Source organism: Sorex araneus, chromosome 5 (assembly GCF_027595985.1).
Source record: "Sorex araneus isolate mSorAra2 chromosome 5, mSorAra2.pri, whole genome shotgun sequence".
In the NCBI taxonomy this organism is placed as follows: Eukaryota; Metazoa; Chordata; class Mammalia; order Eulipotyphla; family Soricidae; genus Sorex; species Sorex araneus.
In genome coordinates this window covers 28249182-28273467 of record NC_073306.1, presented here as the reverse complement: position 1 = coordinate 28273467, position 24286 = coordinate 28249182, and the positions used below count along the sequence as shown (strand labels likewise).

The following is a 24286-nucleotide window of genomic DNA, read 5'->3' as shown; positions in this document are numbered from 1 at the left end:
GTTGCTGCAGCCTTGCAGGGAGACACTGTCCCTCTTAGGGAATAGCCCCTCATAGCCCCACTGATGGGGGAGTCTGCTTGCAGTGATGCTGGGGGACCATGTATGCCAGGAATCAACTGAACTCTGGGCTCTGTGTGTGAAACATGTGAGTGAACCCCTTGAGTCATCTCCCTGGCTTGGAAGGGTCTGAATTTGATGCTCTCCCTTCCTCACCCTGAAGGCAATAGCTTAAGTACCTCAAGTCTAGTTTGTACCGAAGTCTCGATGGGAGTGTGTGTGTGGGGGGTGCAGTTGACCTTTCTGAAATCTGGATTTCCCCCACTGCTCAGGGTTCTGGGGCTAGAACATTGTTCTGGAAGGTGCCTCACACACAAGATCATCAGAGCGTCAGGAGACTGGCATAAACACAAGTCTTCTTAATAGTCCATGTTAAAAAGGGACACTGGGTGCTTACTTGGTCGAAAGTCCATGCAAGCTGGGCCTCAGTTTTGTAATATGAAAAATGGACATGAAGAGTGAAGAATATAAATATAAATATAAAGTCTGGGTTGTATCTCCCAGATTGGAGAGAGCTCAAATGATTGGAGCATGTGCTCTGCATGCTGGAGGCCTGGGTTTGATCCCCAGTACCATATGATCTTCCAAGCACTGAGTCAGGAGCAGCCCTTGAGCACTGATCTAGGAGCTTCCCCTGAGCACTGAGTCAGAATCAGCCCCTGAGAACTGGGCCAGAAGCAGCCCCTGAGAACAACTAGATATGGCTCATATGGCTCCCAAACCAAAATATATACACAGAGTACATAGAGAAAGGGTGAACTCCTATAGCCTCTTTGGGTTAAATGAGAGAGTGTGTGGAAAGTTCCTGAAATATACAAAGCGCTTAGAGGAAAGACGGTCCTTGTCACTCCCGTGAGGACTCTAAGGGTTACTCTCCATTTGCTTCTTCAAGGCACGGGAGTGGGATATTCTGGTTTCTTTGGAACTCACAGCTGGCTTTTTCTTGGTCTGGGTTTGTTTCTGTATACATCAGCCGGGCTGTCTGCTCTGTTGTTTGTGACTTTTGGGGCTGCTATCTCCGCCCATGGAGCTCAGCCCAGCCAGGGCGGGGCTGGGGGTGGGGGCTGGCAGGGTGCCTGGGTCCAGAGTATAAGGAACCTGGGGGCAACAGGCGGTGGCCAGCTGGAGCCCGAGCAGCAGCTACTCCTGCCATGGTGCCCGTTTTGGTCTCCATGAGTCCCTCCCGCCTGGGGCTATGGGCCGCGGCATTCGTCTTGGTCCTGATCCTCCTCAAATTTGTTAGCTTGCTGCTTCGGAGGCAGATGCTGGCGAAGGCGATGGACAACTTTCCCGGGCCCCCCACCCATTGGCTCTTCGGGCACGCCCACGAGGTATGCAGGAGGTGGGTGGGTGGGGGGATAAAGAATGCTCTCCTTTCCTTCAGAGTCCAGTCCTCATCCCCCAGGGACCCAGCAGGCCCTCCCCCCTCCATCCTGGGGCAGGAAGCAGATGTCCCAGGAGGCATGGTCCTCATTCAGCTTTCCCACCCCCTCCTGCCATGCAAACTGGCCTCAGAGTTGGGTTGGGGGGCACTATCCTCCTAATGCCCAAGGTGCATAGAAAGCTCCACTGAGTGTGCAGTGAGTACCTTGACTCCACAGAACCAGGCAAGCAACTGCACTGGAGGCGGCACTGGTAGCAGTAGTGGTGGCAGGGTGCAGATGTTTATCGCAGAAAATGACATTGAGTCCTAGGTGATTGCATCATATATCCAAGGGGTTGGGGCACTCTTAGGCGAGGCGCTCCCTGCTGATCCTGTGGGGCTGGCTCTGGACTCAGATCCTGGCATACTTGCAGGGTGGTGGGGACCATCTTAGCATGGGGGCAGGGTCACCTCTCTTTTGCTCCTCCTGTCATGGGACCTAGACCTCAGGGTTCTGCCATCCACACTGGATCCAAGTGGCAGCAGCGGATTCTTTAGCCTCTGGCCCCTGGAGATCCCAATTAATAGCTGGGAGCCTTTTGCTAATTGAAGAAGTTCCTCAAGTGTTTTGATCTTCAGCCAGGTTGGGAAATCCAGGTGCAATGGCCAGATTGAGAGGAAGTCTCAAAAGAAAAGACAGTTCTACCAGACTGATGCAGGGAGTGCACTTGACCTCTGGGTGAGGGCTACCCGGGCTGACTGACCCTGATGGCTCGCTGTCATCTTGGGAAGGTCCGGGAGCCAGCCATGTTCCGGGGAGATAGGAAAGGTAAGGGTGGGTAGCGGTGACAAATCAGGCCTGGTCCTGTTCTCAAGATGCTGACTAGAGGGGAAGAGACCCCTGAGGCTTCCCTGCCCCTGTTGGAGGAGGTGCAAAAGTCTCCCCAGACTTTTGCATCAATCCTGTGCTCTGTATCTCAGAGCCTGTTTCGTGGCAGGGGCATATCTCCTCCCATTTCCTGGCTCATGGTGTCTTCCTAACCGTATGTCCGGGACTCATCTGCTGTGTGCCCACCCGCATATGCTCAGGTTCCAGAACAGAGACTGGTCATGATGGGCATCACAGGGAGCAGCAGCTGAGGGAGGGCAGGGCTTGGCTAGAGGGGACAAATGGTGGCGAGTACAAGGGAGAGCCTGGTGGGGGCTGGGACAAGTTCCACTAAGTTGGAAGGAGGGTCAGGCAGCTTTGAGGTCTGGCCCTGATGAGGGTTCAGGAAGCATTTAGGCTGCCCCTCCATTCCTTTCCTATCATGTCCCCTCCCCTTCTACTCACCTTCCCCAAAGCTGGGGGTGCTTCAGCAACAGACCCTTGCTCGCTACAGCACAGATCCTCGCTCACACACCCCGTGTAGGAGCTGCCTGCCCTCTCCTTTTCTCAAACACTCCAGCATTCCTCCTGTTTGAGAATCTTTTGAAGGCCTGGAACATAACATAGCTCTGGCACAAGCATCTGAAGGGTCTTGGCACCAGGCCAGCCAGCGGGCATAGGAGGGTGAGGTCTCTGTAGCTCAACAAAGGACTCCCAGGCAAACAGGCCAACACCTCTGCATGCCTTCCTGCTTTGCTCAGCACTTCTGTGCTTGGGTTCTTACCTGAGCTTGAGAAATGGGGTGGATGGGAGGCGGGGAACAGATTATTTTTCTTAGTGTAAAGAGGAGGAGATTGGGGTTCAAAAGAACAAAATATCTGCCTACATTCTTAGAGAAGCTCCGGGGTCGAGTCCAAGAAAATAAAAATATCTTTACTTTGGCGGTTTAGAAAAGGATCAAAAGAGATGAAGTATAGGGGTAAACCCCTGACCTGTGAATTTCTTTTCAAAGCCACGATCAGCCATACAAGGTGCTCGAAGGTCTGGCTCTAGGTCAGGATGAGGGTAGGAGAGGGTATGGGCCACGGGTCTACAGAGGGCCAGGCTGGGGAGGTGCTGAGTTTTTGTCAGAATGAATCTCTCCTTTCTTGATCTTTAATTGCAGTCTGCAGGTGCTGGGAGGTCCCCACTATACTCCTCAATTCTTGGAAAGAGGCCTCTTAGATGGGGTCATGCCCTATTTTTCTAGGGTCCCCTTCAATGACTCTGAGGCCCAGGAAAGACTTTGCCCATAGCAGATGCTATGCTGTACCGTTGGCCTGAGCGAGGGCATCAGGGAAGGTCCTACAAATCTGACTTGTGATTCCGTGAGTAGTGGGAAGTGATGGCCTGAGACCACATAGACCTCTTCCCTGGTCCTGTGGTCACTGAGACAGTTCCCTTGACCTTGAGCTTCCTAGGGAAGACATGCAATGTGGGACCAGTTTGTTTCCATTCAGCAGGCACTGATCACGGCCTCTACTGTCTCTCACTTTCCAAGTCCTTTTCAAAATATCTCATCTTGCTAGGGCTGAAGAAACACCACAGTGGGTAGGGCACTTGTCTTGCAAACAGACAATTTGGTTTGATATCCAGCATCTCATAGGATCCCCTGAGCCCCACCAGGAGTGATCCCTGAGTACAGAGCCAGAAATAAGCCAAGAGCATAGCTGCGTGTGGCTCAATTCCCATCCCCTGACAAACAAAACAAAGAAATAAACAAAGTATAATGAAAATATCTTTAGTGGTTAGAAAAGGACCAAAAGAGATGAAGTATTGGTGCAAACTGCTGGGTGGATATATGCCATATATCAGATCACTGGAGAAGAATTATTATTTATTTTAAAATAGGAACTGGACCCTGTGATGGGTATGGGGCCACTCCTGGGGATGCTTGTGGAAGGCTGAGGTCACACTTAGCCATGTACAGGCAGTCAAGTAGTGCTGGAGATTGAATTCAGGTGCTTGCACAGACCAAGTGTGTGCCCTTCTGCTGGAGCTGTCTCCCGGGCCCTGGAGAGGGTTACTTATTGCCAAACACTCAGAGGCATTTATTTCCTTCATCCTCTTCTTTCTTCCCAAAGCAACCTAGTCTTTGAGAGTGGTGTCCCCATTGTATTGATGAGTATTGTGTGACCCTATGTTAAAGCCAGGGGATGGAAAAACCAGACTTGAACCCAGACAAGAGGAGCTAAGCTGCAGGAGAGACAGACAGCATAACCCAGTGTTTCAGATTTTTGGGATCCAGCCGGGGTGAATCCTGAGAGTTCTAGAAGGGGCAGCCTAGAGAGTTTGGAGGCAGGGGGAAGAGGTGGCCTGAGCGTGGGGGAGCTGGGAAGAGTCCCACTTAATTGATGTTTGCGTCTCTAGGTCCAGTTTGCCCTGTGTTGTAGCTCTGCCTTTTATGAGAGAGGAGAGGACATAGACTGAAGCACTGATGACGCAAGTGTGGAAGGGCAGGTGGGAAAGGACTTTGCTCTTCTTTCCTGACAGTATCAGGAACCCCTGAGGTAAAGAAATGAAGGACCAGATCTGGGTGGTGGGAAGCTCATTTGGGTTTGAGCTTGGCCAGTGGCCAGACTGGCAAAGACTGGTGACAGAGGGCCAAGCATGGGGATCAAGGCTGCCCCCCAACAGGTGCTGATGGGGTGAGGTGGAGGCCAAGACAGAGGCATGGGGCCTGGGGGAAGACAATCTAGTGTCTGTTATGGACTTGGAAGAGAGAAACATGAAGTCCTCTCCTATGGCCAGGCGTGAGGTATTCATGAAAACCCCCTCTTGGATCAGAAAGGGGACATGGAGCTTTGTTCAACCAGGGTACCAATGAGACTGGATCAGAGGAGAAGTTGACAAAGTCGCCTACAGAGAGAAATTCCCTCCTTGGGCTGCCAGGTGAAACACATTACCACGTCTGAATTGAATATTTGGGACCTAAGAATCTATAGGGGGTGGGAGGAGTTCTGGAACTAGAGCCTCTGCTGGTGTCTGGAGTCCTGGCTTAGGAGGGTTTCCTGGCAGGACCCTCTATTAGAGGCTGCTGTATCTGGCTCTCTGAGCTGCCGTCTGCATGTTCCTGTGGAGAACTGCTGGGTGGGCCTGTACGCTGAGCTCTGCTGAGATCCAAGGAGAACTTCCAGCTGCTGCCTGGGTGGATAGTAGTACCAATCCTAGGCACGGATAGGGGTGGAGTTGGGGGACAAGCATGCTGCACTCACATTAGAAATGATGGGTCTGAGCACCTGGAAGATGCCAGGCAGAGAAGCCCAGGTGTGGTTGGTCAAGGTTTTGGACCTCAAGATAAAGACAAGCTGGAACAAGTCGATTATAGACTCATCTCTCCTGGCAAAGAAAGCCATGGGATCAAGTGAGAGCCACAGGGAGAGGCTCTGCCTGGGAAGAGGCCCAGGGCTGGATTAGGGTCTTTGAGGAACAAATGAAGGGTGAGGAGCTGCTGAGATGGGGCTTGGGAGAGGTGGGAGGACATTCCAGGATGACTTCAAGAAAGAGGACGCTGGGCCATGTCACTGCTCTGGGGAGGCCCCGGCGCCCTCCTGCAAAAGGTGCTGAGCCCCCTGCAGCAGAGCTGAAAGGTGGCCAGTGTGGAGTGGGGGTGGTGGCCACAGGGTTTCTGGACCCTTAAGCTGTGAAGAGAGGAAGGGAATGGGGCGTTGGCTGGAGGAGGAAGCAGAACCTAGGGTGTTTTGGTTTTCATTGAGTGTGGGAACTTGAGCATTTTTAAGGGTGCAGGTGGGAAGAGTCGGGGGAGAGAGGGGTGCTTATGGGACATGCCTGAGGGGTTTAGTGGAGAGGGTGGGTGCAGGCAGGGGCCTCCTCAAGTCTACGGTTGACTTGGAGGATCTTTTTTTTTTAATTTGTTTTTAATATGATGACTTGTTTTCTCTGCAAAATACAGCCCAGAGGGAAAGGGTGGTTGGCAGGGACAGTAGAGGGAAAAGGAGTTTTTCAAGAGCATCTTGTGACCCATTAGTTGGCTTCCTAGAAGGTGTTTCTGCTGATTTCTGCTGAAATGTCATCTCCAAGGGGCCTTTCCTGACCCACTCAAATGATCCTCCCCCCAACATTGGTAGCAGCCCAATCCCTGTCCAGATTCTTTTGTTCTTGATTTTCAGAATTGCGAAGACCTGAAGTGATGTTACTGATGTATATGAGTCCATTTGATTTCCTCTCCTCCTACTTGGAGGGAAGTTCAGGGAGGACAGAGCTTTGTCTTGCTTGGTACTTGGAGACTTGCTGGTCCTCAGACACCAGCACCATGCCTGGCCCTGAGTGTTGGGTGCCTGGTACCCCTCTGTCAAATGTGGGACTAAATGCATCCCCATGGGACCCAACTAGGGGTAGTCAGCCATTCACAAGGGGTGAAAACCAGTGCCAACATCCTTGTACTCTCAGGTGCTTTCCAGGTGAGTGGCTGGTTCCCTGGGCTTCCCTCTGAGCAGTCCATGTGGGGCTGGAATTCATCTTTGGTCCTGAAGACAGGGAGGGGCTGGAGGCAGAGCCCATTTGCAGGACAAAGATCTGGAATGGGAAGTTTATCTCTGATCAAGACACAGCATTACTTCTTAGCCAATGTGGGCTGTGTGGGAGGGTTGTGATGATCTATGTTGCTCTCACCCAAAGTCTCTGGGCTCCTTTCTTGAGCCAGGGGCCTCTGTGTCCATGAGTAGGTGCCTCACACATTTGTCTCTGGAAGGACAACGGGGCAGAAAGTCACCCAAAACAACACTGGAGTTGGGGAGAGTCCCCTCTCTGCTCCCTGGCCATTCTGCCTCTGATCCCAGAGGCTGGAGGCTCCAGCCTCTTCCTGGATGTCTGCTCAACTCCTTGGAATGGTCCATTTCCTCCCTGACTTCAGGGTTATTTCAGAAAGTTGACCTCTTTTTAGTTTTGATTTTCCTTTCAGGGACTCCCAACCCTTTTGGCTTTGAAACTTGTTCTTGACATTGGCTAGGGCTCATGTACACTGGGGGAGAGGTGACAGAGATGAGGGCACCCAAGAGCACCTAGATATGTTTGTTCTGAGGGTGAGCTGGTCTGCACCTTCCAGTCCTTGCAGGACTTTCCCTGGAAGTGGGACGCTGAGGTTTGGAGATCACAGAGACTGGGCACTCAGGAAGACCTCCCAAGATCTGATGCTAAAAGGGTTTTTAAAGATCAGAACAGTCCCAAGATGGCTGGACTGTTTTGAAGAGCACCGAGTTTCCTGTTGCTAAAGATATTGAATTCCCGGGTGAGATTTGTACAAGGCTCCCAGCCAGGAGGAATCAGAAATCCGCATGACATGCCCCTGGGGAGCCACGCCAATGGAGAACACGCTCCCCGCCCTAATGGTTTTCCTGAGCTTCCATTTGCATCTGGGAGAGGTTCCCCCCTCTCGCCTCAAGCAGAGACCCACTCCCCTGGAATTGCTGTAGCAGCAGCCCTAGGCTAAGCAGGTGGCTTGTTTCTGGAACTCTCATCAACTGACTGGCAACTTGGCAGGCGTTGCTGGGAAGCCGGGTCCCATCTGTCTGGCTCATGTGCCACGGTTCTCTGTGGTCTTTGTTCCTGTCTACAAAGTGGAGGGTGGGGCTAGGGGTAGGGGTGGCGGAGGTTCCACTAGGGAACGCTGAAGTCCCTTTCAGAGCTAAAGTCAGGCTAAACTGGCAGGGAGGCTGGAGTTGCAGCGAAGAGAGCGGTGACTTAAGCTTGCTTGTCCCAGTCCTTCCTGTTGTTTATTCTCGGCGAGGTCAGAGAGGAGCGCAACTTCGAGGATGCGGGGTGGGCTGGGAGCTGGGGCTAGGGTGAGCACCATGTCTTGTTCTTTTCCTGCTTCCTTCCTTCTGGAGAAAAACAACTTGGCTCAGATCACGGGGGCCCAGTGGTGCTGAGGCAGGTGCCAAGAGCTGTTCCTGCCCCTACTCAGTTCCCCAAACAATCAAAGACATGAAGGAGGAAGCGGGAGAAGGTCCCCCTCAGGCCGGCGCTGTGATCAGGATGGGGTCAGGGGCTCTTGCCTTGAGGGGGATGGTGAAGATCAGGAAACCATGGCTGATGGATGAGGAGGGGCTGGGAGGCAAATCAAAGGAGTTCCTTCCATCCTGAGCCTGGCTCTGGGACTGAAACTGCTCCCTACCCTCCCTGCCTAACTGAGCTTCTCAGCCCTGGGTGGGAGTGAGACGGGAACAGCCTGAAGGGACCAGAAAGTTACAAGTGCGGGGACTAGGAAGTTGGAACGGAAATGTAGGACAGCACATGAGAGGGAAGAAAGGCCCGAAATGGGGGGTGGGTGGGAAGGGCAATGGGGACAGCGGACATAAAGAGTCGGGGAAGGACCCAGAAACCTGGAAAGTTCCCTCTTCCAGCAACGGACATGTTTGTGTGGCTCTGTACCAGTTCTGACGTGCTGTCGGAAGACAAGACAGCCATCCCTGGAAGGCACAGTGGCCAGCCCTGTATCCTGCCTGCACTCTCCCCCAGCTGAGCTGAGGCAGAGGTAGGGCTCTGCATGGACACTGCCTGGCCTCTGCTGAGGCTGGCAGGAGAGAGACCCCAGCAAAGGCACAGATGGTGACTGGGGAACCGAGTGGTCAGTCTAGTCCCCAGAGCCCTTGAGGGAAATAACTTAGATCCAACCAGGATCCCTGGGGTCTAGGCTATCAGATCTTCAGTGTTCACCTTTAGGGTTGTTTCCTGGAAGATAGCACATGAATTTTTTGAGCGATTGAAGACTCCAAAAGGAGATTTACAGGGAGGACGAGTTGGCTAGCTCTTGCACATGCCTCCACACTGGGGGAACTCCCTACAACTGTATTGAAAACACAGTGACCCCAGAAGGCTCAGAATGCAGAAGAAATAGGGGGCTCTAACATAGGTGAGAGCATAACTAACAATGTATGGAAAGTCCAGGAGCCTCTCTGAGTCTCAGTTTTCTCATCTGTAAAATGGGCATAGTTATGAGTTCTACATTAGGTCTGTGAAGCAAACGGTGAATTCACTCCTGTAGCACTTGTATGGGGTGAGGATATTATACAACTGTCCCTTTCCATTTCCTGTGTGGAGTGAGAGGATACGGAAACAAGTGACAAACCTGGAAATCAATCAGGCTGGGCAGGTCAGGGCCTGCAGGGAAACAAACTGGAGTCTGCAATGCTGTGTACCACAAGGGAACTGTTGGGGTGACCCCTATTTGACTTCCTGAGTTGAGCAAGACTTTGGACTGTTTGTTCTTGAGATTGAGAAGCTTGGGCTAATGTTTGGATAAGCTAAAGACCTGTGTTTTCTTGCCCTTTTTTGGGTCTCCCTTGTTTTTAATTTCTTTCACTAACTGCATTATCTTAGCACCTGCTTTATGACACCCAGAGTGTGTTCCAAGTCCTGTGTGAGCTCCAGGCACTTGCAGAGGCCAAGAAGTGTGTGTGTGTGCACGAGTTTCTGTGTGTGTGTGTGTGTGTGTGTGTGTGTGTGTGTGTGTGTATGTGGCGGGGGTGAGGGGATGAATACCAGCTCTGGGCAGCTGAGCAGTTTGCCAGCAAAGCCACACCAGGCTGTCCTTACTCTTGAGCAGTCTGCAGGACTAGGAGCTAAGCTCCACCCTTGGTGTTGGGGGGGGGAGGTTCTCCTTGTCCTAGGTTCTCTCCCCTCCCCTCCAGAGACCCTGTGTCCTCTCACAGTCCCAGAACCCCTGCAGGGGCCATGCCCATGACAAGGGCTACCACACTGGGGAAGCCTAAACCTTTGGGGTTCTTAGGGGGGTCCTCATTCTTCTTCCCAGTTCAGATGCTGTTTTCCAGCCCGTGCACATGTCTGCTCAAGCTGAGAGTTTAGCAGTTCTGTTGACTTGCTAGTCATCAGGTTTCCTGGGGAACGGAGTTGGGGAGTGTAACCCATAGCCAGTTTCCATGGGACGGGAATAGGGTTGCTTAATCTTTATCTTTAGGTCCAAGTATCTCGGTACACATTCCCTAGTGCAGGTCTTATTCTGTATAGCAGCTGCAATTTCTTTTACTCCACCACATATGGCTGTCTTATCATTCCAGGCAATTGCTTAGTTTCTAATCAACCTTTGCTTGTGGCATGAAAGGGCGGCATCGTGACATTTGCCTCCCCTGGCCAGGGATCTGCATGTAGATCCTCAATAGAACTGTGACTCAACTGGGTGTAATGAAGCGAACAGTGCCATGTCACAGCAAACTGAAAAGACTTATCTGGTGAAGAAAAGTGTCAGCGTGCAAAAGCAATAAGTTGGATGAGCTGTGCCTTAGGATAGATGTGGAGGGTCTGGGGCACTTCACCGGTGGAGGTGCGGTACCTTTGTTTGCCAAATGATAAACATTCAGGCTATATATTGTAACCACGTTACCTCAGCTACAATACAAATTAAACTTCTTGGACTGCACTCTTTTGTGGAGTATAAAATAACATAACATGAGGCTGACACCCAAGGACAGTAGATACAAGGGCCAGGAAGATTACTCCATAGTTGGAAGCCTGCCTTATGAACGGAGGGGAGAAGGCAGCTGGAATAGAGAAGGGATCACTAAGAAAATGATGACTGAAGGAATCGGTCGGGATGGGAGATGTGTGTTGAAAGTAGATAAAGGACCAAACATGATAACTTCTCAGTATCTGTATCTCAAAAGTAGAGAGAGAGTATGGCGAATATTGTCTGCCATGGAGGCAGGGGGAGGGTGGGAAAGGGGGGATATACTGGAGAGATTGGTGGTGGGGAATGTGCACTGGTGGAGAGATGGGTGTTTGATCATTGTGTGATGGTAATTCAAACATGAAAGCTTGTAACTATCTCACGGTGATTCAATAAAATAAAAAAAATAATTAAACTTCTCTTTTAAAAAGGAAAGAAAAAGAAACTCATTCTGGCGGTTGTGTAGATGGGGGCACGGGGCTCCCCCAGCTCCAGTGAGAGGGTGACTTGGACTGAAAGCAATGGGAAAGGGGGCACGGGGCTCCCCCAGCTCCAGTGAGAGGGTGACTTGGACTGAAAGCAATGGGAAAGGGGTGGCAAGAGGGCAGAGTCTAGGGGTAGTTAGGATGGGGTAGTGGTTCAGAGAGTGGTACGGTAGGAGGGCGGTATCGTCCAGGTCCTACCTGGACATCTCCCTTCCCTGCCCATCCAGGTGGTGTGTCTGGTGAGTAGGGATTCTTGAGTTTCATGGCCTTTTTCTTCATTTCAGATCAAGAAGTTAGGAGCCCTGGACAAGGTGGTGTCCTGGGCTAATCAGTTCCCCTACGCCCACCCGCTGTGGTTTGGACAGTTCCTGGGTTTCCTGAACATCTACGAGCCTGAATATGCCAAAGCTGTATACAGCCGAGGGGGTGAGTGTTCCCAGGACAGGAAGTGCTCCTGAGAGCACTGGGCAGAAGGCAGAGGAACCCTGCACCCCAAGTCAGGGCAGCAGAGGTTGGGTCTCCGTCATCAGTCTCTCTGGGCATCTCTTGGTCCCTGTGTGAGCTGTAAGCTGAGCCTCTCTTTCTCTTGTAGACCCCAAGGCTGCAGATGTGTATGACTTCTTCTTGCAGTGGATTGGTGAGTGGACCCTGCCCTCCTGCTTTTCCCAGCCCAGCAGCTGACCATGGGCTCTCTTTGACCTGTCCCTTCCTGTCGTGTCTTCCTCAGCTATCCCATTAACCTGTATGCTCTTGCCCTACGAGGAGAGAGAAGGGGAGGCAGGAGAGCTCCCGATTTTCATGGGAGTGGGGACTTAGTCATTTCTCACGCTCTTTGTTCCCAAACAAGCAGGCCAAGGGCTCTGGGGAAGGTTGGGGTGTGTATGTTTACTTCTGGAGATCCTGACTAGGGCAAGGGCCTAAGGGAAGCTGAAGCGGTAGGGCTGTGGGTGCGCTGGAAGGAGAGCTGGGTTAAGCTTGGGGCTAGGCAGGGAGGGGAGCAGGAGGTGGGTGCCACTTGGCTCCAGGCTGGCAGGGTGGAGCGGGATCGGGTGCACCTCTCTCTCCCCTTCCTTCTCCAGGGAAAGGGCTACTGGTCCTCCAGGGGCCCAAGTGGTACCAGCACCGCAAACTGCTCACACCCGGCTTCCATTATGACGTGCTAAAGCCCTACGTGGCCATTTTTGCGGAGTCCGCAAACATCATGCTGGTGAGTTCCCCGGGCCAGGTTCCTGGAGGCTGCGGTGAGCTGGCAACCTCACCCCACCCTGGCTTGCCCTGGAAAGGGTGCTGAGGAGGGTCGCTGAGTCCCCTTCAGCTCCCAACCCCTCTGCATTCCACTCTGTGTGCTGGGTGCTGATGGGGCTGTAGGCGCCAGGGCTCTCGTCGCCCTGGGCCTTGATCTCCAGGGATTCCAGCCCTCTCCCAGACCCAAGCTCCTCTCTGCTGCCTCCATACCACCCCACTGCACACTTGTGAGCTGGGCACATGAGGAAGAACTATCACATCTGGCAAGCTTCTGCCTACAGCAGGGATGAGGCTCCTGTCTCAGGGCTGGGAATCCCCAGAGATTATCCTGCAGTGCAGGATTCTCTGAGCAGCCCCTGACAGGCTGACTGACACCCAGTCAGTCAGCTGGGACGTGCCCAGCTTGCCCAGGGGAGTGTTGCTTGAAAAGGCCCCACCTCTGAGCCCAAAGGCCCCACCCCATATTCCAAGCCGCTGGTGACCAGGTCAGGGACTGGGGTGAGTGGTCGGGAGACAGACTGAGGATCCTAGAGGGCAGGGGTGAAGCACCCAGACTGGCTGAACCCCTCCATCACCTTCCACCCCTGGGGTTTCAGGACAAGTGGGAGAAAAGGGCTTGTGAGGAGAAGAGCTTTGACATCTTCTGTGACGTGGGCCGCATGGCACTGGACACACTCATGAAATGTACCTTTGGCAAAGGAGACAGCGGCTTGTGTGAAAGGTCAGGACCCCTGGGGCTGACCACACCCTCCCTCGGGGCTGCTGTGGGGGAGGGTTGCAGGAGCAGGCTTGCTGCAGGAGGAGATTGGGTCCTTCCCCAGGGTGCCTGGGTTGGGCTGGGAAATGGGTCTTGCATGTGGGGGAGACAGGTTCTGGTTTTCGTGGTGGGGAGGGGAAGGGCAGAAGAGCTGGGCCTGGGTTCCCAGTTTGGAGCTCTAGGCTCTTTAGTGTGCCTGCGTTCCGAGCGTCCCTTCTCCTTTGGGCTGTATAGGGACAACGAGTACTACTTGGCGGTCAGCGACCTCACGCTGCTGATGCAGCAGCGCATTGAGACCTTTCAGTACCACAATGACTTCATCTACTGGTTCACCCCGCACGGGCGCCGCTTCCTGCGTGCCTGCAAGGTGGCGCATGATCACACAGGTGGGGGTCCCTGAAGGCTGCCCCAGCCTGTCTCCAATCTGCTCTCGGGGCCTCTCTGGGGGGACCACAGCTCCTCTGAGAGCAGAGGATGAGCCCCCAGGCAGTGACTTCTTTTGTTCCTGGCCCAGACAAGGTCATCAGGGAGCGCAAGGAAGCGCTGAAGAACGAGAAAGAGTGGCAGAAGGTGCAGAACCGCAGGCACCTGGACTTCCTGGACATCCTCCTGGGCGTTCGGGTGAGTGTTGGTCTGCACCTGCCCAACAACGGCTCTTCTCACTGTTCTCCTGGGACAGCACTAAAGAGGCTGCAGAAAGGACTGATCATGTTCCTCTTCTTTTTCCAAGAATATGACCTGGTCCTTGTCCTGTGACACAGACTTGTGAAGGCTGAGGGGTGGAGAGTGGAGCAGGGGGCTGGCATTGGGAGAGATAAGGCTACGTTCTAGAAGGCATGGACAGCTCTAGACTTGTGAGACTGAAGAGTTAGGCGCTCTCCACATTTAGAATCTCAGACCGTATTCATTTATTTCCTCATTCACTAAACCCACACTCCCTCTCCTAGACTCCTGCCCCTCTCCCTCATGGGGAAGGAGAGCCTCTAACTAACTAACTAACTAACTAACTAACTAACTAACTAACTAACTAACCCAGCCTCTGTGTTACTGCTAAAATTTAGGGATACAGAGGATGAACAAACATTTTGCGTCCAGTCAATACTGACAAAGAAAGGTCTTTTCCTCTGCCAGGTAGACTCAGTGTGCCCAGCAATTAGAGCTGACAATTGCTGCCTGGGTAAGGGTTGCAGATCACTTGGCCAGAGGGATCAGGATCAGGCGAGGTGTCCTGGAGTAAAAAGCATGGTCACTGGGCGTGGAAGGACAGCAGAGACTGGGGAAGTATCCCTCTTCCAGTCTGATAAGACACTTTTCCCACACCACACACTACTCCTGGTGTGAGGCCCTGGTACCCACCTCAAATTCCCTGAGCTGTCCCCCTGTGTCCTCACCTTCCTTTACCCAGGATGAAAACGGGGTCAAGTTGTCAGATGCAGACCTCCGGGCTGAAGTGGACACGTTCATGTTTGAAGGCCACGACACCACTACCAGTGGCATGTCCTGGTTTCTCTACTGCATGGCCAAGTACCCCGAGCACCAGAGTCGCTGTCGGGAGGAAATCCGAGAGATCCTTGGGGACCGGGACACCATACAATGGTGAGTGAGACAGCTGGGAGCTGGCTTTGCCCGGTTAGCTCAGGAAGGACCCTGCCATGCTATCGAGGTCATTCTGGAAGCCAGGTAAAACAAGGCAGCTGTGTCTTTTGATGGGCACGAAGTGCATGGACACACCATTCTCCCATGGGTAAAGCTCAGATTTCAGTGGGGTAAGGTTGTTAGTAGAACGATTTATTGTGTGTGGTCGCCCTCTGCTGGCATAACTACAGAACCCGCCTGCTTGCCTAGAGGGCGAATGTGCTGAGTGAGAAGGTGGGAATGGAATGAGCAGGCCAGGGTGGGCTGGGTTGGAAGGGTCCCTTCCCAGCCACCTTTGAATGGACACATGCACCCCTTCAGAACGTTTCATTGCTGTTTGGTGGTACACACTGGTGCCAGTGAACACGACATAGGCAGAGAGAGGGTGAGCTCTGTGTCCTGAGTCCCGAGGGTCTCCTCAGAGAATCACTGTGATGTACAGTTACAAACTTATGAACTTCTGTGTTTGCATTTTACTCATACAGTGATCGTTTACCCATCCCTCCACCAGTGCCCATTCACCTCCAACAATGATCCCAGTATCCCTCTCACCACTCCCACCCCACCCCCCACCACCCCACCCTGCCTCTGTGGCAGGGCATTCCCCTTTGTTCTCTCTCCTCTTGGGTGTTGTGGTTTGCAATAGAGGTATTGAGTGGCTATCATGTCCAAAGTTTCTTTTTTTAAAAAATTTATTTATTTTTTAATTAGTGAGTCACAGTGAGGGTACAGTTACAGATTCACACATTTTCGTGCTTGTTTTTCCCTCATGCAATGTTTAAGAGCCCATCCCTCCACCAGTGTCCATTCTCCACCACCAATGAACCCAGTATCCCTCCCACCCACCCCAGTCCCTTCCCCCCCACCCCACCCCGCCTCTGTGGCAGGGCATTCCAATTTGATATCTCTCTTTACTTTTGGGTGTTGTGGTTCCAAGTAGGGGTATTGAGTGATCATTCTGTTCAGTTTCTAGTCTACTTTCAACATGTATCTCCCTTCCCACACAGGATCTCCAATCACATATTACTTGGTGTTCCCCTCTCTATCTGGGATGACTTTCCCCCAGCATGTGAGGCCAGCTTCCAAGCTATGGGGCCAACCTCCTGGTATTATATACTACTATTCTTGGATATTAGTCTCCTACTCTGTTGTTCTATATTCCACAGATGAGTGCAATCTTTCTATGTCTGTCCCTCTCTTTCTGGCTCATTTCACTTAGCATGATACTTTCCATGTTGATCCACTTATATGCAAAGTTCATGACTTCATCCTTTCTAACAGCTGCATAGTATTCCATTGTATAGATGTACCAAAGTTTTTTAACCAGTCATCTGTTCTCGGGCACTCGGGTTTTTTCCAGATTCTGGCTATTGTTAACAGTGCTACAGTGAACATTTGAGTGCAGATGTCATTTTGACTATAGAACTCCAGATTTTTGAACTATCTCCCTGAGCCCAGTTTTTACAGAGGGTGTCACACCAGGTGGTGTCACACTCTTGGCTCAGTTCTTGGAGGGCCCCTCCTCTGTGGTGCTCAGGGAACCCTGAAGTCCAGGGAGTGGAATTCAGGTTCCGTCATGGAAAGTATACACTCTAGCCCTTTGAACTAGTTTCTTGGACCAGGAATCTTAATTTTAAAAAAGTAAATGTAAATTATACCTTAGTTCTTAGAGAAATTTTTATTTCTTACTGAGGCAATGTATGACTATAATATGTATTTTTTTTGGCTTTTTGGGTCACACCTGGTGATGCACAGGGGTTACTCCTGGCTTTGCACTCAGGAATTACTCCTGGCAGTGCTCAGAGGACCATGTGGGATGCTGGGGATCCAGCCCGGGTTGGCCACATGCAAGGCAAACGCCCTACCCACTGTGCTATCATGCCAGCCCTGTAATATGTACTTTAGAAGTGCAAGCTCACCTTATCAGACACTTGCTAGCATATTTCAGCCTCCACAATTCCAGTGACTCCACTCCAGGTCCTCCCCACTCCCTCCATCCCAGCACACTTTGTTCCCACCTTCTCTCTGCAATAAGAACCCAAGGCCTGTTCTCCTTTGCTGTTGTTCATTCCTTTGCTGTTTCTTTCTACTCTGCATATGAGTGAGATCATTTGATATTGGTCTTTCTCTTATTTTCTGCATCTAGCATAGTTCCCCCAGTTCTATCAATGCTGTCAAAAAATGGCAAGTTAAAAAAAATCTTCCTTTGAAGATATGCCATATCTTTACCCACTCTGCTCTTAATGGGTACTTGGGGTCTTTCCTGATCTTGACTACTGTGAATAGAGCTGCAATATACATAGGTGTGTGCATGTCTTTTCAAATTAGTGTTTCTGTCTTCTTGGGATAGATACCTAAGAAACAACTGCTCATTCCTACGAAAGTTCCATTTTCAATACTTTTGATAGTATTTATGGAGACTGAACCAGTTTACATTTCTTTGAGTGAGAATTTTTCAAGAGGCAAACTCACATAACAAAAATACAAATCACAAAATGGGGCTAAGATTGAGTGATCTCATATTGAAGGCAGAAGACTGAAGCATCAGGATTGGTTGGATATATTTTTATAGTATATATAGTTTATATATCTGTAAAATAATGCTTAAGTTTTGCCTAATCCTCATTTTCTTTTCCTCTACTCATAAAGAAGGAATGAAGTTTAGGTAGGCAAAGAAGAAAGTCTGGTATTTTGGATTGTGGAATAATGTGAGCACGGCCTGGAAACTGAGCTCAAATGGTTTATTGTTGCTGTTGTTTTGTTTTTTGGACCACAGATGGTGGTGCTCAGGGCTTACTCCTGATGGGGTTGAGGGTGCCATATAGGGTAACAAGGACCTAACCTGGGCTGGCTACATGCAATGCAAGCTCTCTGCTAACTGCTCTATCTCTCTGGTCCAAATATTTATTTAATTTATTCACTACATTTCATGCAGAGCTCTTGGCAACTTAAAGGATATTTAGTCTATAAAATAAGACACAAATGAAAAATAAGGGAAAAACCTGGGATTTGGATAATAAAGTATTGCACAGTAATTAGAGTTGTGTTTTAGACAGCAGACCTGGATACTCTTAGGATACAAATCAGGGAGAGGCAAAGTAGCAGTGAATGAGGCTTTAAATGGAGGGATTTCAAACTTGACCAGCGCAGGCACAGGCCCCAAGCTAACTTCCTAAGGAGAGTCTTGCTGAGTCCAAGAGGACAATGTCAGAGTCTTATACAGGTGATCTCTCCTCTGTATCAGCATAGCTGTTCATTAAGCCTCTTCATGTTCACATTGTCTAAAAAGGTCATCTCTGTCCCTCCTAGAAATAGTGACTTAATCAGAATGAAGCAAAGGGTAAGTGAGAGTAACTCAAGCCTGAGATATTGGAGCCTAGTAAATAGCTTAAAGTGCTGTCTGAAAAGTACTCTGCCTCAAATTCAACCCCCAGTGGCCTCTGCTCATGCCAAGACAACCCTGAATCCTCATAGCCCCACTAGTTTAACCTCCTGGTAGCTACAGAAAGAACAAAAGTATACATGCACACATGTATAACCTTAGCTTGTAATCACTTATGCATGCATGTATTACTTTATTCAACCAACACAAACGAGTGTCTGTTCCTTGCCATTCCAGGTCCTTGGAAGGAAACTAGGTTCTTTCACAGAAAGCACTTAACAGACTCTCCTTCACAGGGCTTGTGTGGGCCAGAGAGACAGTGTCTTTGACTCTGATGTCTGGGGGCACACACATGCACAGAAACACATACCTCTTGGGTCCTATGCCTTCCCTGTCTGCAAGTGAAGTGGAGGGGATGGAGAAAGCGAGTACTGAACTGAGAGGCCAGAGCAGCAGCCCTCTGTGCAGTGTGGCTGGACCTTGCAGTGTGGTGCCTCTCACTGTCAGGATTGCGATGGTGGTGAAAGGGTGGGGAGCTGGGGCCCAAGCCTGCCTTCCCTTGGAAGTTCATTCTTCCTGAGTCTGAGGAAGACCTGATTATGTTGCTGGCAGGGACGATCTGGGCAAGATGACCTACCTGACCATGTGCATCAAGGAGAGTTTCCGCCTCTACCCACCCGTGCCCCAGGTGTATCGCCAGCTCAATAAGCCTGTCAGTTTCGTGGATGGCCGCTCTCTTCCTGCAGGTGGGATGGGTGTGTTGGGGGGGGGGTGGAACCAAAGTCCTGGTGGAGACTTACATTCTTTGTCCCTTTGGACAAATCTTTACACTAATGGGGAAGAGGGAAAGCTTGGGGCTTAGCCTGGGTTCAAATCCAAAAACTACAGTGTTTGGTTATGCCCTACCCCCTTGCTCTCTATTTCATAGTCTGTAGCACTGGGATTTGAAGAGCCTTACAGGCTGTTGCCAAGAGAAGAACAATAGTGCTGATCAGGGTTTGCCATGTACCACTGAGCAGGCTGTGCTCTGAGCAACTTCAGTAGCCCTGTTCACATACACAGTGGAGCGCACAACCTCCACTGCTCCAGGAGGCCTCTTGGTGGATGGGGTTTAGTCTATATCTGGTGCACAGTTAGTAGCTGGTGAATGGTAGTTTTATTGCTGATAGGAATAACTTGCCTAGAAAGTTAGTTAAGGACGGAAATGTTCTCAGTCGCTGTCTGTTCTTCCTCCCAGTGGTGGACAGGTTCTAGTCTCCCCACTTCACAGTTCACACATGTCTCAGTCAGGGACTGGCCCAGAGCTGGAGCAATAGGAAGCATCTCACTGTGTTGCAGGAGACATAAGCTCTGTTTCTGCAAGAGGTAGTGTCCAGTCAGGGGATTTTAGGGATGTCTAGCTCTGTGAGGTGGGGCCTGGCTGTCCCTGAACTGCCTGGTCACCAGGCTCTCTGCTCTGCTTACAGGTAGCCTGGTGTCTCTGCACATCTATGCCCTCCACAGGAACAGCGCTGTGTGGCCAGATCCTGAGGTACCTCACCCCTCGGCCTGGCGGTTGGATAGGGTGAGAGACAGCGGGGTCACCCCATTTCAGTGCCTGGCAGGTGTTCAAGCAAGGTCTGTCCCCCCAGGTCTTTGACCCCCTGCGTTTTTCCCCTGAGAATTCATCTGGACGCCACCCCTTTGCCTTCATCCCCTTCTCTGCGGGGCCCAGGTAAGGAGAGCCCTGACATTTCAGGCCTTCAGGACTATGGGATGAGGGACAAGGAAGCTGGGGAAGGCTTACTCTGGGAACTCAGGAGGGGGATGGTTGGTAATTCTACTGGAGAGTAAATTTTGGGGACCTTCTTTTTGCCTTTAGAATACTCATATGCCTGGCATGTGGTGGAGTGGGTGCGTAGTTTTGAGAGAAACCCCCCTCTTGGGAACCTCCAATGTGAAGCTACTTGATCTGGGCTCCTCACTTCATTTCTCTCATCTGTACCTTAAGCCCAGGTCAATAGATGGATGACCAAAAAATAGTTCCTAAGTTTTATTGCCTATGAAGCATGCCAGCTTTCCTATGTCAACACCCTTGTTGTGTTGGCCCCTTGTTGTGTTGTTCACTGCAGGAACTGCATTGGGCAGCAGTTTGCGATGAATGAAACGAAGGTAGTCACGGCCCTCTGCTTGCTCCGTTTTGAGTTTTCCCTGGATCCCTCTAAGCTCCCCATCCAGATTCCTCAGCTGGTCCTGCGCTCCAAGAATGGCATCCACTTGCACCTGAAGTCGTTGAGGGCAGGCTCTGGGAAGTAGCTCTGCTGAGAGAAGGGCCTCAGACACTCTGCTCTGGGACCCTGGGCACTACTCTCTTGGGTTGGCTCATGGAATGGCTGGGGGCTCCCTCCTTTTGGAAAGCTTGTAGTTTAGAAGAGGGGTAGACACCACCTTAGTTAATCCCCTCAAGGGCTATGCTATGAAAACGTGTATTTATCATTAAACGAATTAAAGAACTTGCTCATTCACCCAACAAACATGGAGAGCATTGACTTGCTTGCATAATATTTATTTATCTCACAGCTCACTATAGAGCTATAATGTATCAGAAACTCATTTCAAGCCAGATGACAGAGAACACAATTGAAGCTATGCCTTTGAATCATAATTAACACCACAAAAAACTCACTATTATTGTTTGGAGTTTCCCCCCCAGAATCAGGCCTGCTGAAAAGGAAGCATTTGATAATTTCTTTTCCATTGCTGAGAATGAAGAGATATGAGGTTTTGGATTTCTGTATTTTAGTATTTTAGTAACTAAGTCCAAGGACATTTCTGCCGGAAATTGCATCATTGCAACCTCAAACCTCCCATTAGTGGTCCTCATAAGATGGCGGTCACCACGCCGTGCCCCACCGGCAAGGAACAGGGGAGAGAGAACAACCTTTCTCTTCCTGGGGCGAAATGGAGCCTCGGTTTAGTTCCCAGTCTAGAGACATTTCTGCAAGAAGCTGCTGGTACCAAAAGTAGATTAGATGGCCTCTGGAATCATGCTCGTGCAGAAGCGGAGAGGCCGCACACGTGCAGCTGCCAGGGTTACATCTTGGCGGAGCAATGTACCAAATGTAAAGTCTTTTTAACCAGTCATCAGTTCTCAGGCTTTCAGGTTTTTTTTTTCAGATTCTGGCTATTCTAAACAGTGCTGTGATGAACATACAGGTGCAGATGTCATTTTGACTGTACTTTTTTTGACTCTTTGGGATATATTCCCAAAAGTGGAATTGTTGGGTCAAATGGAAGCTCAATTTCTAATTTTCTGAGAAGCGATCATATTGTTTTCCAAAAGGGCTGAAGCAGTAAGCATTCCCAACAGCAGTGTAGGAGGGTCCCTTTCTCCCCACATCCACGCCAACAACAGTTTCTTTCGTTCTTTTGGATGTGAGCCAGTCTCTGTGGTGTGAGGTAGTATCTCATAGTTGTTTTGATCTGCATCTCCCTGATGATTAGTGATGAAGAGCAATTTTTCATATGCCTTTTAGCCATTCGCATTTCTTCCTTGAGTAAGTTTCTGTTCATAGCTAAAATATGGAAACAACCTGAGTGCCCTAAAACAGATGACTACAGATGACTGGTTAAAGAAACTTTGGTACATCTACACAATGGAATACTATGCAGCTATTTGGAGCAATGAAGTCATGAAATTTGCTTATAAATGGATAGACATGGAGAGTATCATGCTAGGTGAAATGAGTCAGAAAGAGAAGGACAGACACAGAGGGACTGCACTCATTTGTAGAGTATAGAATAACATCATATGAGGATGACACCCAAAGACAGTAGATACAAGGGCCAGAGGGATTGCCTTATAGCTGGAAGACTGCTTCATGAATGGAGGGGAGAAGGCAGATGGAATAAAGAATGGATCACTAAGAAAATGATGGCTGGAGGAACCAGTTGGGATGGGAGATGCATGCCGAAAGTAGATAATGGACCAAACATGATGACCTCTCAGTGTCTGTGTTGCAAGCCATAATGCCCCAAAGTAGAGAGAGTATGGGGAATATTGTCTGCCATAGAGGCAGGGGGAGGATGGGAAAGGGGGTTATACCTGGGATATTGGTGGTGGGGAATGTGCACTGGTGGAGGGATGGGTGTTTGATCATTGTGAGATTGTAACCCAAACGTGAAAGCTTGTAACTATCTCACGGTGATTCAATAAAATAAAAAAAAAGAAAGTTTCTGTTCATTTCTTCGCCCCATTTTTTGATGGGGTTGGATGTTTCCTTCTTCTAGAGCTCAACCAGTGCATTATATACCCTTGATATCAACCCCTTATCAGATGGGTATTGGGTGAATATCCTTTTCCATTCTGTAGATTGCCTTTGTATTCTGGTCACTGTATCGTTTGCGGTGCAGAGCTTCTTAGTTTAATAAAGTCCCATTTGTTTATCTCTGTTTCCATTTGATTGGTCAGTTGTGTGTAATTTTTGAAGATATCTTTAGTTTCAATATGGTGGAGGGTTTTACCTTGTCTTCAATGTACCTTATTGATTGTGGTCTGATATTGAGGTCTTTAATCCATTTTCATCTGACTTTTGTGTTAAGTTGGGGTCTAAGCCTATTTTTTTTTGCATGTGGTTGTCCAGCTATGCCAACACCATTTGTTAAAGAGGCTTTCCTTGATCCACTTCACATTTCTTGCTCCCTTATCAAAGATCATATGATCAAATATTTGGGGTTGCATGTAGGGATATTCCACTCTGGTCCATTGATATGCAGCTTTGCCTTTGTTCCAGTAACACACTGTTTTAATTGTTACCGCTTTGTAGTAGAGTTTGAGGTTGGGGAGGTGATGCCTCCCATCGTCTTTTTCCCAATATTGCTTTAGCTACTCGTAGGCGTTTATTGTTACATATGAATTTCAGGAGTGTTTGATCCATTTCTTTGAAGAATTTCATGGGTATCCTTATAGGGATAGCATTGAATCTATATAGTGCTTTGGGGAGTATTGCCTTTTTGACAATGTTAAGTCTTTCTATCCATGAACAGGGGATATGTTTCCATTTCCTCCTGTCCTCATTTATTTCCTGGAGTCGCGTTTTGTAGTTTTCTTTGTAGAGATCCTTTACCTCCTTAGTTAGGCTGATTCCGAGGTACTTGATTTTCTGGGGCACAATTGTGAATGGGATTCTTTTTAATGTCACTTTCCTCTTTCTCACTATTTGTGTATAGGAAGGCCATGGATTTTTGGGTATTGATTTTATAGCCTGCGACTTTGCTGTACAAATCTATTGTTTCTAGGAGTTTCTTATTGGAGGTTTTAGGTTTCTCTAGGTATAGAGTTATGTCATCTGAAAATAGTGAGAGATTGATTTCTTGTTTTCCTATCTGGATGCCTTAATGTCTTTTTCTTGCCTAATTGCTATAGCAAGTACTTCCAGTACTATGTTGAGCAGAAGTGGTGAGAGTGGGCATCCTTGTATTGTCCCTGATCTTGGAGGAAAGGCTCTTAGTGTTTCTCCATTGAGGATAATGTTTGCCATGGGTTTGTGGTAGATGGCTTCAACTATCTTGAAGAAAGTTCCTTCTAAGCCTATTTTGGTGAGAGTTTTCATCATAAATGGGTGTTGGATCTTGTCAAATGTCTTCTCTGCATCTGTTGAAATGATCATATGATTTTTTTTACTTTTTGTTGATATGATTATGTTGATTGATTTCTGAATGTTAAACCATCCTTTTTTAATAATTTATTTTTCATTAGTGAATCACCGTGAGGGTACAGTTACAGATTTATACATTTTTGTGCTCATGTTTCTCCCTTACAAAGTTTGATAACTCATCCCTTCACCAGTGCCCATTCTCTGCCACCAGTAAACCCAGCATCGCTCCCACCCTCCCCAGTCCCGTCTTCCCCCACCCCACACTGCCACTATGGCAGGGTATTCCCTTTCGTTCTCTCTCTATGATTAGGTGTTGTGGTTTGCAATAAAGGTGTTGAGTGGCCATTGTGTTCAGTCTCTAGTCTACATTCGGCACTCATCACCCTTCCCCGCATGA

The 24286-nt window shown here is 49.6% G+C and overlaps 1 protein-coding gene across 1 annotated transcript; it reads left to right on the top strand.

Annotated features, from left to right (window-relative positions):
* Nucleotides 1–1186: 1186 nt before the first annotated feature.
* On the top strand, nt 1187–22525 carry LOC101543444 (cytochrome P450 4B1). The gene is made up of 12 exons (XM_004620520.2): nt 1187–1388; nt 11519–11660; nt 11827–11871; nt 12314–12441; nt 13076–13200; nt 13471–13622; nt 13751–13857; nt 14642–14832; nt 18866–18999; nt 19720–19784; nt 19885–19967; nt 20365–22525. The coding sequence occupies exons 1-12, from the start codon at nt 1209–1211 to the stop codon at nt 20546–20548; spliced, it is 1536 nt and encodes a 511-aa protein (XP_004620577.1). The 5' UTR covers nt 1187–1208; the 3' UTR covers nt 20549–22525.
* The last annotated feature ends 1761 nt before the right edge of the window (nt 22526–24286 follow it).

Bases quoted from the DNA above. Each gene is read 5' to 3' on its own strand.
- LOC101543444 (XM_004620520.2), top strand. From the start codon at position 1,209: ATGGTGCCCGTTTTGGTCTCCATGAGTCCCTCCCGCCTGGGGCTATGG. The intron at 13,623-13,750 runs GTGGGGGTCCCT...TTCCTGGCCCAG, and splicing joins GGTGGCGCATGATCACACAG to ACAAGGTCATCAGGGAGCGC. The intron at 19,968-20,364 runs GTAAGGAGAGCC...TGTTCACTGCAG, and splicing joins CCCTTCTCTGCGGGGCCCAG to GAACTGCATTGGGCAGCAGT.